General features: G+C 58.2%; 1 protein-coding gene across 2 annotated transcripts in view; it reads left to right on the top strand.

Moving 5' to 3' along the window:
• KIRREL3 (kirre like nephrin family adhesion molecule 3) overlaps positions 1-17,371 on the top strand; it is a 487,625-nt gene that overhangs the window by 455,132 nt on the left and 15,122 nt on the right. For both annotated transcript variants that reach the window (XM_031443396.2, XM_010986268.3), the window contains exons 6-10: positions 780-930; positions 6,048-6,153; positions 11,374-11,522; positions 12,858-12,985; positions 13,858-13,984. In XM_031443396.2, the coding sequence (XP_031299256.1) occupies positions 780-930; positions 6,048-6,153; positions 11,374-11,522; positions 12,858-12,985; positions 13,858-13,984 (661 nt within the window). The remainder of the gene's footprint in view (positions 1-779; positions 931-6,047; positions 6,154-11,373; positions 11,523-12,857; positions 12,986-13,857; positions 13,985-17,371) is intronic.

Below are 17,371 nucleotides of genomic sequence, written 5' to 3'. Positions count from 1 at the left end.
CAGGGTGATCTTGTCTCAAGATCCTTAACTGATTACTAGTGACTTGACTAAGTTGTGAAGGCCCTGTTTCCAAGCCAGGTCACATTCTGAGGCTCCGGGCGCACACGAGTTGAGGGAGAGGCTATTACAAAGCCCACTCCAAGCCCGTCTTACTTATTTCACCACCGCCCTGAAGTGAGTTCGGTCAGCTCCACGCCCTCTCTTGATCGCACCTGTTTTGCCCCCGGTCAAGTGGAAGATCACAGCATCTGTCTTGCCTGTGGCTCGGTCAGAGCTCTACTGAGGCCAGGAGGTGAAATGACTGAAAAGTTGAAAGGATTTATACAGGTGAAGCAATGGAAGGGTCAGTGTGCATTGGTCCCACCCTCACCCCCACCCTCCAAACTGCACGCCCCCCACACATCTCCCATCTGTGGCCTCCATCTCAGTGCCTCCCGCAGACGCAGAGACTCTCCCAGGCCAGGCACAGACAGTGGGAGCTGGTTTCCGTGGGACCCACGCATCAGGGTGGACAAGCCCAGGCTGATTTTCACACACGATGGAAAACCTTCTAGTTCCTTTCTCCTCCCACAGCATTGCGCTCAGCCAGGCCAGGGAGCCAAGGGTAACCCCCACCCCCAGCTCTCGGTGGCGATGGATGCCCCCGGGTGTCCTGAGCTGACCGCCTCTACCCACAGCACGCCCCTCTCCTCTCTGAGGCTGGCGTGTCCTCCCCCATCCGGCCAGGCAATCCCAGCCGAGTTATGAGTGACATGAGGCCCTCTCTCCCCTCCTCCCAGACCCTACTTCGAGACGGCAAGCGTGAGAGCATCGTGAGCACCCTCTTCATCTCCCCCGGCGACGTGGAGAACGGGCAGAGCATCGTGTGCCGAGCCACCAACAAAGCCATCCCCGGAGGGAAGGAGACCTCGGTCACCATTGACATCCAACGTGAGTACTGACCTGGCCTGAGGCCCAGAGCCACACCCCTGAGGGACAGCTGGAGGCAGGACCTGGGTCAGTCATCTCCGTGGACCGGCGCTTGTGTATCTATGGGCTCCCATAGGACCATCTGGTCCTTCTTATACTGTCACAGATGAGGGTGACAGTCTTCTTAAAACAACACAGATAAGAGTCCTTTGCAAACGGCCTGTTCAAGCCACATTTCCACACCTGTATAAGGTAGATCTTCCACAGCAATGAATAGCATGGTCAGCCCGGGCCCTGCTGGCCCGGCCAGGCAGCCCCACGCCTTTCTTGGAGAGGAAGCCAGAGCAGGGACGCTGGGATCAGAAGGCACTTGGGGCTCCAGAGTGGGGAAGCACAGCTCCACGCCCTGCAGAGGGTGCCTGGGCCCCCCTTGCAGAAGGGCCAGTCAAGGAGGGAAGCGGAGCAGGAAGAACATCCCTGAGTCAGCTCATACTCTGCACATACTCTATCATTCAGTCTTTTTTTTAACTCTTCTGTTTTTTGAAGTCTAGTCCGTTTACAATGTTGTGTCCATTTCTGGTGCACAGCGTAATGTTTCAGTCTTACATGAACATACATATATTCCTTTCATCTTTACAACAGCCGTTTGGTCCCTCTCGGAGGAAACCGAGGCACCCAAGGCCGCACGGGGGTCAGAGGCAGGCAGCCTAGCTCCCCAGAGCCCGCGCTGGCCCTTCCTCTCCCACAGGTCCGCACCGGGAGCCCTCAGCCTATGTTGGTTATTATGCTTCCCATTAACAATAATGATGCTTTAAAACTCCGCCTGCACCACATTCCAAAAGTCACCTAAGGAGGCTCCTGAAGTCGAAAGTGTCTGTTGGCCCGGGAACAAGGCGATCCCGGCAGGGGAGCCCACGGCCTCTCGCTGCTGGGCTGGTTCAGACTGGAAATATCAGCCCTCGGAAGTCGACTTTTCTTCTCTTAAACTCCCGCCCACCCCTGCCCCGGAGCATGATGTCACCACGTGCTGGTGGCTTTGTTTCGAGGCCCTTGAAGATCCAGGTCAGAGCTGCAGTCTGGCATTCACTTCCTCCCTGTCATTTTACTCACTTTAAACCAAATCCACGTAAAGACACTCCCCAACAGCCCTGGCTCACCTAAGGCGCCTGGATTCTGCCCTCCACGTGGCTCTCCACGGATCTGGAGTCTGGAGGGGCCATGTCCTATGGCTTCCAGAGCCCATCTCGGGAGCCAGGGAGCAGGCTTCCCTCGGTCTGGAATCCTGGCAGATGCAGTTTAGGCTCCAGAGGGCATAAGAAACTGTTGTAACCCTCAGAGGTGGGACGCCCAGACACACATGGCCACCGTCCGCTCCCCACTTCCCCCACCCCAGTCCCCCAGCTGGTCAGGAGGCCGATGCCAGCCCCGGAACCCCACAAAAGAGACCACCTGGTCAGCTTCTGGGCCCTGGCAGGAGCGACCCCGAGGGAGCAGTGTTTCTGCTCCAGCCCGTGATCCATCACACAAAAGAACCCCTTCTGTCAACAAGAAAGTCATCATGACAACAGCCCACCAACTGTTAAAACACAGTCCTCTAAATACACTCTAATGAGATGATCAACTTCCCAGCGCACACGGACTGCAGTCTGCACCGGAGGTGAGCTCCAGCCTGACCAGGTCTCTGGGCCTCGCTGGCTTTCTTTCCAGGGGCGACTCAGCCACCTGAGGAGGGAGCCAGTGGGAATGGGATCGGGGTGAGGCTGAGAAACCAGGTGCCCGGTTTCCTAGTTCAGCCCCATCCGAGGCCCCCCAGGGTCGTGGTTAAAGCCACAGCATTCCTCCTGGTTTGGAGTCTAGCTCTGCCACTTACTGAGTGATGCTGACCTGGTTATTTAACCTCTTTGTGCCTGGGTTGCCTCCCCTGTACATGTAGGTAACAGTGCTCGGCTCACATGCCGGCCGGGAGAATTCGATTAAATCACCCTGTGCACACTCTGCACCTATCAGCTGCTGTCGCCATGTCCCCCACCCCCGACTGTCCCAACAGGATGAGGTCTCCATCCATTCGTCCCCTCTTCTGAAGGTGTCTGCATGTTCCTGCCAAGCAAAAGAACACGCTCTCTCCACCTCCTCTCTCCTGCCCTGCACCCGCCCCACCCCCACCAACTTATTCCTTTGTTCATTCAGTAAGCATCCAGCTGTTTACTGTGGACACCACAGGCTGGATCGGAGCTGCCTTTGCAAAGCTGCTCATTTTCTCAGCCAACCAAGAAGCATCCAAACTCAGCAAAAACACATTTGTTGTTTGTTTGCCTTGGTCTTCAGATGTTACCCAACGGAAGACAAAAGCCCCCAGACTGAGTAATGGGAGAGAAAGCTTAACACCCTCGAAATCTCGCTACATCTGGACTCCGCATCCAGCTGCCAAATTTCAAATGGATGTGCTATAAAATCACTGAGTCATGGAGTTTCTCTCTCTTCTCACCCCCCTCCTCGATGTACTACTCCCCCGGAACACACACACACACACACACACACACACACACACGCAGGCAGGCAGGCAGGCAGGTTGCTGATAGAAACACTAACAGACTCTCAGCTGTAACATCTGTTCAATGTGATCTCAGTTCCACCAGCTACATCAAAGCTGCCCCCTGCAAGTTATGCAGCCGACATCACAAATGGGATTAAAGTCATGCTTAATAGTTGGATATGACATAAGCTATTTCTACCTCTGGAGCCTGGGAGACTCCTGGAAATTCATATCCTGTGCATCCAGAGGAAACAGGTGGACAGAGGGACACAGGTACCTGTGGGCCTGAAGTGGAGGCACAGGTGAGGCAGGCAAGTGTGGAAGCACCCCTGGGGCCTGTTCTCCTGGGCACCGAGGATGTCACAGAGAGGTAGGGAAGGTGCGGGAGAGAGGCACCCACAGGGTGAACTGAGAAGGCAACTGTTGGTGCAGGAGGGGATCAGGCAGCAGGAGGGGTCCTCCAACAGGTGCGTGCTCCCCTCCCTGCCCCGCACGCCTCATCGCTTTATAAAGTACACCCAGGTCGGGGCAGGTTTTAGAGTCTATTGAAGTGGCCCTGCAAGCTGGTCAGCACTGGGGTGATGGGTACAGGCTGGGGAGAGGCTGCAGGACTCCAGGGGGCAGAGTTCTCCTGGGAGGTGGGAGGAGGCTCTCATGGCTAGTCCTGGCCGCGTGTCTTGGTGACCACTGGAGTTAAGCTTTAAAAACCAAGATGGAGATCGCTGAAGTACCCAGCACTTCCCTGGTAATTAACTCTCCAGGAAAAGGCGGCAAGCCAGCTGTTCCAGTAGTGGAGGCTCCCAGATCATGGCCCCCGTCTGGAACTGGGGGAGAACGCAGGGAGAGCAGGCCCCAGCACAGCCCGCCACCGATGCCCAGGAAGCAGCGTTCTCTCCCCGTGTCTTAACCAGCTGTCTGCCGACACCAGTGCAGGCCTCTGTGGGCCATCTCCCGGGCCCGGCCCCGGTGCTTCAGGCTGGGCAGGCAGGCATGGCCCGGCTTGAGCTTGGACAGGGCACAGGGAGGCCAGGCAGCCAAATGAGCCCAACTGCGCGGTGGGCTGGGCTCGGGCCGCAGCCGGGCGGCTGTGCTGATGGCTCTCAGAGAGGCTCGGGAAGCCCCTGTCGTCTCAGCCAGGAGCTGGGCCTGGTGGCTGCTGTCTTGTTCCCCCCGTGGCGCCCTTCACACGCACCTAGAGGGGCGGCATTTTTCTCGATGGTCTCTGAGAAACTGGCCTCCTTACTTCTTTTTCTGAAAAAGGGCTGGACCCCTGGAAAGTTCTCATGCCCTTCCAGCACTCTGCTGTGCAAAGTGGTGAGGACGGGCAGGAAGATGTGGCCCAGGGGCCTGGCTGGGATGCAGGCACCAAGCCGCTCTCTTCACTCGGCCAAGAGCTGAGCTCCAGCCAGACCTCCAGGCCCCGACGAGGAAGGATGGGCGCGAGCTGTGGTCTCCCCTCCCCTGGAGCGCAAGCCCAGGGGCACAGTGATGCCCGGCTTTTAGAGCTGGTCCTGGGCCAGCTTCCCCTGAGCTCAGGAGGGCCAGCCTGACTCGAGGCCGCTCTCTGGGCCGATTCTCCACCTGTGTCTCTGTGCCGTAGCTCCCTCCTCCTCTCTTTCCATCTCTAGGTCCCTCCGTGTCTCTTCTTGTTCCCTCGTTATTTCGTTTGGTCTTTCTCCCCAGCACCTCATCATTTTCTGCCTCCATCTATTTAGTCTCTCTTGGTCTTTTTGCTTTTGGTCTGAAATCTTTGTCTGGTTATGTGTCTCCGCATATATGTCAGTCTCTCTCTGCACCTCCCTCCATCTCTGCTCTCTGCTTCTCTGTTTCCTGCTTCTTTTTCTTATTCTGCATCTACACTTCTCTCTCTCTCTCTCTCTGCACCCCTCCCCTCATCTCGATGCCTCTCTCCTCTCTAGGCCTCTCTCTGCCTGGCCCCCTCCCCTCCTGCACAGGTCTCTGTCTCTCTCCCTCCCTCTGACTTCCCATCCCCTCCACCTCCACTGCAGAGCTGGGCTTCTCATCACACTGAGTGAGAAAGATGAGCCCAGCCTGGGGATCTGAGGGCTGGGTGACACCAGTCAGGACACAGCAGAGATGATTAAGCTGATGAAAGGCTGTAAATGCCACTTTCAAGGTAACAGACACACCAGAACCCTTACACACAGAGGCACGAACAGACATGTCAAAGGCAGAAAGTTTGTATTTAAACGGGGCTTAGTGTCCACATCCCCCTCCTGCCCCCTACCCCCTCTTCCCCTCTCCTTTCTTAAGTGTTTTGTTCTCCCTAAAGCTGGAAGGTGGGCAGCATGCTCCCAGGGCGCAGGCAGCCCTACGTCCTGGCTGGCTGTTCAGCCCAACATCCAGCCTTGAATCCACAGCAGGAGCCCTGACCCTGCCGCCAGGGCCACCTGGATGGGACACTTTCAGGGAGTGAGGGAGCAGCCCGCTGAGGCCCCCAGCTTTCAGGGGACCACCAGGGGAGGGGCTGCTCTGAGGGTCCCGGGGTGGTGGAATCACTTTCCTCTACTCTCCGTGTTACCCATGGGGGTTCAGTCTCCAAACCATGCACAGTCCCCCAGAAGGGAATCTCTTCTCTCTGCAGACCCCCCGCTTGTCAACCTGTCGGTGGAGCCACAGCCAGTGCTGGAGGACAATGTTGTCACGTTTCACTGCTCTGCAAAGGCCAACCCAGCTGTCACCCAGTACAGGTAAGAGGCACTGCTGGGGAGGCACGGCCTGGCCACCGGACCCTCCACCCCCCCCCCCCGCCCATCACGTGGGTGTCACTTGTGCTCCGGGGCATCCAGCGCAGTGCTTGGTCCACCGTGGGGTCCGGGATCCTTCGCAGCACACCTGTCCACCCTTGGCCAGGGGCAGACTTTGCCTTCCTTCATTGACACACACCCCCCTTCCTCTGAAGCAGAAGACAGCACTCCTGTTTGAATAGCTTGTTAGCCCTTACTTCTATAAAAAGGGAAAGAGGCCCAGGGGAAAAAAAAGTTAAAACAACCGGGAGATCCAGCACAATCAGCATGTGGACTCTAGTCCTGTCTCACCCAGCCCTTCGCCCGGGTAGGGCAGGATTTCCGGGACAGCCGGCCCTGCGCACCGGTACCCGGGATCCTTCATCCACAGTCACTGTGCGTCTTCTGCTCACAGCACTGCGGAAAGCACCACGGCTTTTTACACGCTTGTCTTTCCCTGTTGACTGAGCTTCTCGGAGGCAGGACCTGCACTCTAGTCACTTACGGCGCCCAGCGTGGAGCAGGCGTGCGGCAGGCGCTAAGTACTCCATGACATGGGCTCGCCGAGCAGATCAACACGCAGAGCTGCCCCTCTGGGCACCTTCCTGCCCGGGCGCCATCACCGCACAAGACTTCCAGAGACAGAGTGGCCTCAGAGGCGCTCAAGGGGCCGACTCAGACACCCACCTCCTTGAGGTGCCTGTGGAACTGACTGTGGCCCTCACTCTGCCCCGTCCCTCCCCCCAGCCCAGACCTGCGAAAGCCCAGCGTTGCCTCCACCATCAAGATAGGTCATTAAGCCACAGCATCAGCCAGTGCCAGGGGTGCTAATGGTCCCAGGCTGGGGAGACAAGGGCAGTGCAGCCCCAGAGGCCAGAATGAGAGGAAATGGGCCAAAGAAGCTGCCAGAGATTCAGGTTGGACATAAGGCAGTGCTCCCTGCAGTGCAGATAATTAACTCTGGAACCAGAAACCCAGGAAAGGCATAGACTCTTTTTCCTTGAGGATATTTTTAAATAGGATGAAAACCCACCTGGCTGTCGATGTAACCGTTCACCAGGCTGGAGGCAGGAGAAAGATCAGGCGACCTCCAGGCTCCCTGGAGTCATACCGCCCAGTAGGTCCAGGGGTCAGGGCTGGCGTGGCTCGGACAAGTGACAAAGATGCAGAAGGAAGCACGCAAAGAGGCTTTCCCCAGGCTTCTGCTCTGCACCTGCGAGACCTGGGCTCCATCCACAAGGTCAGCGTCTCTCTGCTGTCTGCTCTCTGCTCATAATCCTCAAACACCAGACATCATGTGCCCAGGAAACACCTCTAATGCCAGTTTCCGTGGGCATCCCTTCTCACCTACTGACCACCGGGCAGACACACCCACGTGCACACTCACAGCCATCCAGGCATACCTGTTGGACCCCAGACCAGAGCACCCAGCTTCCAACTTCCATTTCTCTTCCCGGTCAGCCTCCAGGTCACCTGAGGACCTAGCCACGCACAGGCTGGGCAGAGGGCAGGGCCCTGCTCCAGGACCTACCTACGTCCCCAACTCTGACCAGGCCAGGGTGCCCGATAACCCAAGAAACCAGGCAGCTAGGCCTGATTCCCAGGACACCACCGTCGAAAAGGCAGAGCAGCAATGATGATGATAACAGTAATAAGGTGTAAACCTACGTATGGGGGGATCATCAGAGAGCAAACGTGGGGAAAAAAAGCAAATGTGGCAAGATGCTAACCACCGGTGAATCTGGGTGCGGGGGATGTGGCAGCCACCTGAACCATTCTTGTGACTCTTCTGTAACTACAAAGTTCTGTTTAGTTTTCAAACTAAAAAGTTAACAAACACACCAAGAAGCAAGCACAGGCCGTGCAGGTTTCCCCAGGCTCCAGGTACCTGTGGTTTCCCTCCACCTGCATCTTTCCCTGCAGCTCAGAGTCCCAGGTCAGCCCATCACATGCAAGGAGGAGCCAAGAGTTCAGGTGGCCCCTGCAGATGTGCACCGATCACTTGTCCCCTTCCCTCCTGGCCTTCCGATCCGCCAAAGGGCCCCAAAATGCTTCAGTGTGGATCAGACTCCCTCTGGGACTCCAGAGGCTTTCAGGGAGAATTTCTGGCCTTCAGGAAAATGTGGGAGAGCTGGGGTGACCTGGGAAGGAAGGGTGGGGTGTGGCCGTGGCAGGAGGAGGTAGGCGCCCGTGTGCCCACCCCTGCCGGCTCAGCCCCTCAGCCTCAGGGAGGGCTCATAGACGTAGTGCTGGGCTCCAAGGGGAAAAGCCTTGAGCACATCGCATCACATGAGTAACTTGATTTTTCCCAACTGACTTTGACAAGGCTGCAGGGATCTTGGATTCTTTACTTCCGTTAGTCTTGACTCCTTCCTCCCTGTTCAGCACAGAGGCTGTGGTCTTAGAAATTGGAGATATGCCCTCCTCCACCCTAGCACCCAGCAAGGGGCCCCAGGGAAGGGGGTGGGCAGGGGACCTCATCCAGCTGGGCTCAGCGGCCACTTCGGCTGCCCTGCAGGACCAGGAGCCCAAGGTGAGCAGAGCAGGCCCACGCACACCAGAAGTACATCTCCACCTGCCTCTCTGCTCCCCTCTGAGGCTCTCAGGGCCGCCAGCCCCACCCCGCAGGGAGCAGGGAGGGGCGCAAGGCCCAGTGTGAAAGGCGGGGCACTGCGGGCGGCCTGACGCCTGTGATACGCCAGCCTCCTGATTCTGTGATAGAAATAATTAATCCTCTTCCATTTGCCCAGGCATCGATTGGAAATGGCTTAACCTGACTTCTGTTCCGAGGGGCTGGGAGAGGCGGTGAAAGCACCAGGGGTGGCAGCGGGGCAGGTGGCGGTGGGAGGCTGAAGGGACAGGAGGAAAGAGGAGGAGGAGCAAAGCCAAAAGGCAGAAGAGAGGAGAGGAGAGGAGATGGGAGCTAGGAGAGGGGATGGGAGGGGACGCAGGAGAGGGGCAGGACTTGCTCCCTGGCTCACCCTTGATCAGGTGGCCAGCTGCTTCCGTGAGTGATCTGAGCTTCTGGAAGGAATCCCTGTGAGGGGGGTTTGGTTGGGGAGGGAGGGGAAGAAAGATGGGGAAGAGAAGGACTAGCAGAGTTAGATGTGAGCAGGGGACTCGTGGGGCACACCCCAAAGGCTCAGCCCCAAGCCAGCTTCCTGTAGCCCTGCGAGAGGACAGTGTAAGAACTCCTCCTGTTCTCTGCCCGCCTCTCAGGTGGGGTCGGGCCCTGGGAGCCGCGAGCGGCAGCTGCACAGAGGGCAGGGCTCAGAGCCTCATTCCCCACAGCCGCCCAGCATCCCCTCATGTCTCCCTTCTTGGCTCTGAGAGGGGAGGCCAGGCTGGTCTGGGAAGAGGAGATCAGTGTGGCCTGGAGCACTGGGCTTCAGGCAGTTCTGAGCTCCTCGGGGCCCTCCTGCTGGGGAGAAAACCCCCTCTTCCCCAGGAGCCCCCAGTAACAGAAAAGGACTGTCCGTCAGAGCCCAGTCACCCGGGCCAAGCCAATCCCTGCCCCAGCATCCGGGGCTGTGCGCAGCCAGGACCAGGGGCCCGCCTCCTCCCAGCGCAGCCAGCTGCCCGGCCTCCCCCGCATCCCACCACCTGACCCCTGACTGCAGTAGGGTGGATGGACCCTGTCTGGGACTGAACTCATCTGCCTCAGGCAGGAGCTGTGCCTGACTATTAAGTCTGGTCATTACATTAAAGTTAGAGATTGAAATGATTCATAAATAACTCATAATGGCTTGTTGGGAAGCTCCTTCAGCTCTCAGGGAGCTACGGTTTGCTCTGTTGTTAAACTGTAATTGTTATTATTAATCGTCTTCTTAATAACTACCCAATAGTAATTGGAGATAATGACCACACGGTGCCAGCCTGGTTCTCTGTGTGATGCCAGGAGACGGCCGCCTCTCGGGGCCAGTTGGGTGGGCTAGGCAGGAGCTAGTGAGGGAAGGGCAGGAGACCGGCCTCTGAGGCACCAGGAGAGGCTCTGAGGATGTGGTTACAGGGAGCCCTGGTCCCAGAGTAATGCTGTGGAGCCCAGCTCTGATCAAGACATACACTCCAAAATAGGCTTGAACCACAGTAAGAAGAGCCGGCTGGCAGCTGTGTGATTTTTTTAAAGTGTGTTGTCCACCATAGGATTAAACCAGGGAAAGCCACGAGTTCTGTCTCCTTGGGTGTCTATAAGGAAAGCCCCAGCCTCACACACATAGGCACACACACCCCTGGGGCGCACGGCCCCACAGAGGCAGGCTGCTGTCACTGGTCCAATGCAGTGATCACCGCCCCAGGGCAGGCCCAAGGCCTGCTGGCCTACCGGTCTCTCCCCTCTGGTAGTATCAATCGACCAATGAAAAGAGTCTGCACAGCCGTCTTCCCGCCCCCCCCCCACCCCCGACCAAACCAGGGCTGCTGGAGCCCAGGCCTCTGAGGAGGGGAGAAGGGTGGGAGGCAGAGGCCTGGCAGGGCAGGTACCATCCCCAGGACGGAGGCTGCAAGGGCTTTCAGGGAGAGGGGGCACCATGAGGTGTCCCACCCTGGGGACAAGAGTCAGGACAGGGGAGCCTTGAGAGCTGGCCAAGGGGAAGGGAGGGGCAGTCGGAACCACTGCTAATATCTCTCCATCAGGTTCTCACCTTGTCAGGAAATTAAGCCTCCTGAGCCCCTTGTGTGCACAGGCGTGTGTGCTTGTGCAGGAGTGCACACGTGGATGCACACACACCATTAGACCATGGCCTCTTCAGTCACGGACTTGGCCTCCTTCTTTTCCAAAGTGGCCCAGGACAGGGCCCCCAAGAGAGCTCAGAGCAGGACGGCCAAGCTGTCTGGGGACTGACTGTGGGGTTACCCATCGCCTGGCCAGCCAGGTGGACTGACCCACTGATGAGACAACCCACCTCCCTCCAGAGTAACCCTCTTGTTAAGTGCCACTGACAGCCTGGTGACCCGTGGACCGGAGCCCACCGCCTCCACCACTGACCCCTCCCCTAGCCCTGGAAGGAACCCCTCTGTGGAGATTTCCCCTGAGGGACCCCTGGGGGCCTGCCCCCACCGCCTGTCCCCAGGCCTCGGTCCCTGTGGGATGGGTGCCTGCAGCTCCCAGACAGAAGCCCGTCCCCAGGCGGGAGGGATGCCCTTGCCGCTGGAGGCCCACAACAGCCGGGGATGCGTGTGTTGCAGGTGGGCCAAGCGGGGCCAGATCATCAAGGAGGCCTCGGGGGAGGTGTACCGGACCACCGTGGACTACACGTACTTCTCAGAGCCCGTCTCCTGCGAGGTGACCAACGCCCTGGGCAGCACCAACATCAGCCGCACGGTCGACGTCTACTGTGAGTGTTGCCGTCTAGGGGCTTTCACAGGCCAGGGGGCACTGTGTGGTCTCTGCTCACAGCCGGAGGGGCTGTCATGGACTCGTTGCACGATGACAAAGCCTCACCAGCTCACAGTGCCATGCATTTTATGAAAAGCTTCCCTGTGTGCTGTTCCGTGTTTATCTTGAGCCTCATAATCACCCAGGGAGGCTGGAATTCTTACCCCTAGTCCCCAGATGAGGGGATGGAGGCCCGAGGTCACGTGATGAGGAGGTGGCAGAGTGAGAATGAGGTGGGGTCTTCCTCCTCTTAGGGGCTCACGGACATCCCCCTCCCCCCTGGTGGCCTGGCAGGGAGCCCAGGTCGCTGTTCACAGCATGAAGCCTCGGCTGGCCTACTGCCCTTCCCGGGTCGACCAGCACTTTCACAGCCTGTGCGCCCGCCCGCCCGCCGCCCCTGGCGGCTCAGTGGGAAGCGCTGCTACTCCCTTCTCGGACCAAGGGACTAGTCTGGGTCTCCTGGCCCTGGTGTCACGCCTCCTGCTCCCAGGGAGCAGCTCCCTGCACACCCTGCCGTCACTGCCCCTGAAATCCCACTGCTGCACCCACTCTGGGGACCACGCCTCAGTCTGCAGGGGTGCCAGTTGGGGCAAGTGTAGGGGGAAGGCGGTGGGGGGGCCTCCACTAACCTGCACTTAGCAGGGGCGCCCCTGCTTCAGTGAGTTGAAAAGAGGCTGGTGGGACTGGAGGGGAGGATGATCTGAGAGTACCTCGGAGGAGGCCTGGCCTCCCCGACTCCTTATCTCAGAGCCCCTCGCAGGACCTGGGAGGGCCCAGGGAGCTGAGCCAGGTGCACGGGTACCTCGACTCCAGGTCACAAGGCTGAGGCCTGCCAGAGGTGGGCAGTTGACCTGAAGGCAGACACACAGAGATTCCAAGACCCAAGGTTTCTGAGACAGGAGGAAGGACCCTCTGCCCACACTCTGGGGTAGGGGAGCTTCCTGGGGCTAGGACAGAGGGAAGAGGATGGGAGAGCCCAGGGCCAAATCCAGGCAGAAATGGGGCCAGAGCAGCCTTCTCTGGGGCTGGTGCCGCCTACTCCCCTGGTGGACCTGAGAGAGGCTGGGCTTGGGGAAAGAGGGGCCTCTTCCTTACTTCCCAAGTCCCCACTCCCAGACCCAGGCCCAGAAGGGAGTGGACTGACATGTCGGGGAAAGGGCTGCAGTGGGTCCAGGTGGCACCCATGCTCCCCCGCCATCTCCCCTCCAGGATGAGGGAAGGGAGGCAGCAGCCAGGAGGGTCCCCAGAGCTCCTGGCCCACCAGAGCCCTGTCTCCTCCTCCCTCCCATCACAGTCGGCCCCAGGATGACCACGGAGCCCCAGTCCCTGCTCGTGGATCTGGGCTCTGACGCCGTCTTCAGCTGCGCCTGGACAGGCAATCCGTCCCTGACCATCGTCTGGATGAAGCGGGGCTCTGGCGTGGTGAGTCTGTGGCTCAGCCCCACCAAGAGCCCTGCATGGTTGGGGGGGCCGCAAACCCGGAGGGAACTGCCTCCCAGGGCCCCTCTCACTCTTAGACTGGGGGCGTCAGATTCCAGTGTCAGCTGAAGGAAGGACCCAGAAAGAGGAGAGGGCACCCCAGGCACCCACACGTACCCACCTTGATGCTACACACATCCAGCTACTGCAGTTTTGCCCTATCACGAACCTTTTAAAAAAGCAGGTGGTCCCCAAGACACTGGGGGTGAAAAGTCACTAGAAAGGCTTTTCAACTTCCCCCAAATAGTTGCTGCCTTTCAGCTTTGGGGTTAAGCTCTGCTTTCTTCCTGTGCTCCTCCTTGTACTGCACGGTGGGCATCACTGCCCCGTCACGGGAAGGGGCATCAGACAGGGTCACTAACGCCCACAGCCGCACAAGGAGGCACCGCTGAGGCCGGGATTCCACTCGGAGCAGATAATGCCAAAGCCTGTTTGTTTTCATCCCCCCAAACCACATCCCAAAGGGAAAGACGGGTCCAGGCCCTCAGAGAAGCTCAGCTGTGGGGTGGCTTCACCTGAGGCCAACCTGGTGCAGGCTGATCGGCAGCCCCCCTGGACGAGAAAGCCTCCGGGGCCCAGCCAGGGAGCCCCCGCCTCCGCCCACACTCTTCTCTCCCCCAAACACCCACCCCTGAGGGCTGCCTCTGGGTCGGAGCATCTTCAGCCACACAGGGTCCTCCGTGCTGTGGGCTCCCCGGGACAGCTCACCCAGCTGGAGGCCACGTCCCCTACCACTGGGCCTGCCTCGCAGCCCCTCCTGCTGGTTCTGAGAGACAGTCCTACTCTCATTGCCTGACCCTCCCCACTTCTCCTAGGTCCTGAGCAACGAGAAGACCCTGACCCTCAAAACCGTCCGCCAGGAGGATGCAGGGAAGTACGTGTGTCGAGCCGTGGTGCCCCGAGTTGGGGCCGGGGAGCGAGAGGTGACCCTGACTGTCAATGGTAAGACCCTACTCATGCCGGGGCAGGCACGGGGCGGGGTGAGGCGCCAAGAGGCACCTAAGTCATCCTGGTCCCAGGCATTGCCCCAAGGGGCTGACGTTGGTCCATAGTAATTATGTCCACCTCATCCAGTCCATGTGCGGGCCCAGCCCCAAGGTAAGGGAGGACCTGAGTGGTTTTCTGGTCACCTCCCTCCTCTGTGTCCCTTCTGAGGGATCTCAGCCCTAAGAATGGTGGCTGATAAATTCATTTCCTGGCCAGGAGAAAAGGGTCAGAGGGTCACTGGGCAGCCAACATCAAATCCACATCCATCTTTTGACCTTGACCTTGGCCCTGGTGGGAAATGTAAGGGGACATCTCTGTGACTCCTAGTCTGCCTCTTCCTATTGAATTAGAGCCGCTCAATGGGGAAAACCTGCCACTGTCCCCACGAGACCAAGTTCAGGGGGTCCCCTGAGGGCAATGAACGTGTCTCATTACACATAATAAAGTCATTCTCACAGGAGAGCATCGCCACCTCTCTCCAAGAACGCAGTGTGAGTTAGCGGGTGACAGTTACAGGGACATTTAGGGCACGGGGCCTGGAGGATGGGATGCTGAAGGTCACAGAGAAGCTGAGTCCTAGCTCAGATCAGACCCAAGGAGGCTGTGGCACCAGGATGGAAATGCCATGTCCCTGTGGTGTTGCGTGTTTGGGCCGCTGGTCTGAGACGGGGAGGAGGCTAAGGCGGCTCCCTCCGTGTTTCCCAACGTCCTCCCTCAGCTAGGTTTCAGTTTCCTTGCGAGCTCCCTGCTGCCAAGTAGTCTGTCTCCGATCAAAGCCCCCGAGGCTCTGAGCCCCAGCAGGAACCAAACCACAGACCCACGTCTGCAGGGCCTCTGTGTCTGGACCCAGATCAGGGCCTTAGGGAGGGGCTGAGCTAAGGTCCAGAAATCAGCCTAGGTGCCTTTATCTCAGCCCAGGAAGCTGCCCACGGACAGCCTCACCTATTTCCCCTCTGCTAGAAGCCAAATCCAGCTTGGTGTTCCCTCAGCCACCCCCTCTGCTGGCCCCGCTAGCCAGCCCCTCTCATCTCTTCCCTTTCCTCCCCGCCCCTCCACAAGAGTCACGGCAACCCCAGAGTGGGGGCAATGCTACTCGGACCCCACAGCCTTCTGCCCCGGGCAGAACCCTGACTTGGGAAGCCTTCTTGCCTTTCCTACGTGTCCCCAGGACACCACCAATAAATTGGCACTGCAGGGCTAAAAATAACAGCATCTGATCGTGCCTCCATATATCCATGGCAACCAGGCTGCAGCCTTTTCCTGCCGGCTCCGGTGTCTGACACGCAGCTCAGGAGCCAGGCCCCGGTGAAATCAGCAGCCTCCCCCGCTGCCCGCTCCCGGAGGGCACTGGGAGTCGTGCTGGCCCGTGACCGCGGGCTGCAGACCCTCAGACTCACACAAGGCTCCCGGTGTCCCCAAGCTTGAAGCTTTTAAACGAGCATCCTCGTTTCTGGGGAAAACATTGTGGATAAAGGAGAGACTGACATTCCGTTGTCACTGCAGAATTTCAGGCATTTCTCAATAGATTCAAAGCAGTTTCCCAAGGAAGGAACACACGCCTCAGAGGGATATTCCTCTTGGATGGGACACCGAGGCCTGAGCCCCAGTGTCTGTCCAGGGTTTAATGTGCACCCTCCAGGGTCCATCTCTCCAACCCCTTCCTCAGCCTCCAACCCTTCCGGTACAAGCTCCCCTAGGCTACCAGGAAGAGAAACACTCAGGAGATTAGAGTGAAGCAAGGAAGCTGTTTGCTTGTTTCTGCTGAATGAGGGTCATCTCGCCCTGAGGCAGGGGGATGGATTGAGTGGCCCAGAGGGGAACCTGCCGGCCTCACACCGGAGTGGACTTGGGAGTGGACTTGTCTGTAGCTGTACCAGATGGAGGGATGGTAAAGCCCTTTGGGCAGGGCCTGGACGAGGCTGAAGGGATCGACCTATGAAAGGATCCAGAATGAGATGAGGTTCTCATCAAAACACATCCCAGCCGGTGGATGACTGCTGGCCGCTGCCCTCTGGGGAATAAACTGGCACAGATCTGAACTGATTTGGCTCAAACCTGGGATCTGCAGGGAGTGGGAGATGGACAGACCATATTACTGCTGCCCTCTGGTTCCCCCAACCCCATCTACCCTTATCCTGATTTCCGTTTTCTTTCGAGAAGACTTTTAAAAAAGAATGTATTTGCCTGACTGCTTTTAGAACAGCTGAGAACCCCCCAGGGAAATCCTAGCTCCTGGGAAGTGAAGGGGAAAAGGTTTTATGGTATCATCACTTTCAGCCTAGCAGCAAAACAGAGCCCCATCCAAGTTCCTAAAGCATCAAGCCTTCCTGGCTTTGGGTCAAAGAGAGGAACTCTTAAAGCCCTCTGAGGGTGGAAGCCCTATCTTGAGGGTCCCCCACACCTGCCTCACCCAGCTCCAAGCCATGTGACAGCCTTAACTCAATAGAAGTCACCTGAGTGTCTCCCAGTACCTTTTTCCCCTTGGCTGAGAGCTACTCATAGAAATGCAAATCTGTTTTAACTAAACTGGCTAATAAACAGCAATTATGTTTGCAGTGATTTTTGTTTTGTTCCCAGCATAAATCTGCCTGTCCTCCAGGTCCCTTGCTCTAGCTCCCTTTCCTGTTTCCTGCCACCTAAGCCCCCAGTTTTACCCCAGGGATCAGGAAGGGGGCACAAGGGTCTCTACCTCTAGACCCCTTGCTTCAATCACCCAGCCCAGCCAGGAACCAGCGGCTCCTGCACCCGCCCTCACTGCCAGGTGGGCATCACGCAGGAGAGACTCGGGTTAGATAACAGGCAGAACTGGACAGGGAGCCCTGCTGGATTCCTGGTGGGCCCTCCGGGCTGTCCAACGCCGTAGATGAGCCAGGTGTTCCCAGAGACATCCATAAACATGACAGACACACGCACCCAAGCCTGGGCTGGGTGGGATAAAGTCGGGGTCAGCTTGGGAGACATGGTCCCACCTGGGTGTCCGCATATGTATGTGCAGGCAGGCCAGGGCTGAGCTAAGGCATCTCCTGAGACACCTGTGAGATGGTGCCCAGCCCAGTCCATCTAGGCAGGGCGATTCCCCACCAGGTGGAAGAACATCTTTTATTTCTCTTCCTGTCCGGTTTGCCAGGCCTGCCGAGGATGCCAGTCTGTAGGGCAAACGTGCCCTCTACTGGAAATATGATGGAATAGTTTGAAATTGAACTGCCGGCTCCCACGGAGGTGACAATAAGGTAGCAGAGGTGACATTAAATGCTTCCTGGCATTTCCCCAACTCCCTTCTCAGGCTTACCACCTCCTTCCTAAAGCGTTCCCCACCTGCCAGGTAGGTTATTCTCTCCCCTC

Source organism: Camelus dromedarius, chromosome 34 (assembly GCF_036321535.1).
Source record: "Camelus dromedarius isolate mCamDro1 chromosome 34, mCamDro1.pat, whole genome shotgun sequence".
Lineage (NCBI taxonomy): Eukaryota > Metazoa > Chordata > Mammalia > Artiodactyla > Camelidae > Camelus > Camelus dromedarius.
The sequence above is the reverse complement of the archived record's forward strand: the minus strand, read 5'-3'. Positions and strand labels throughout refer to the sequence as shown.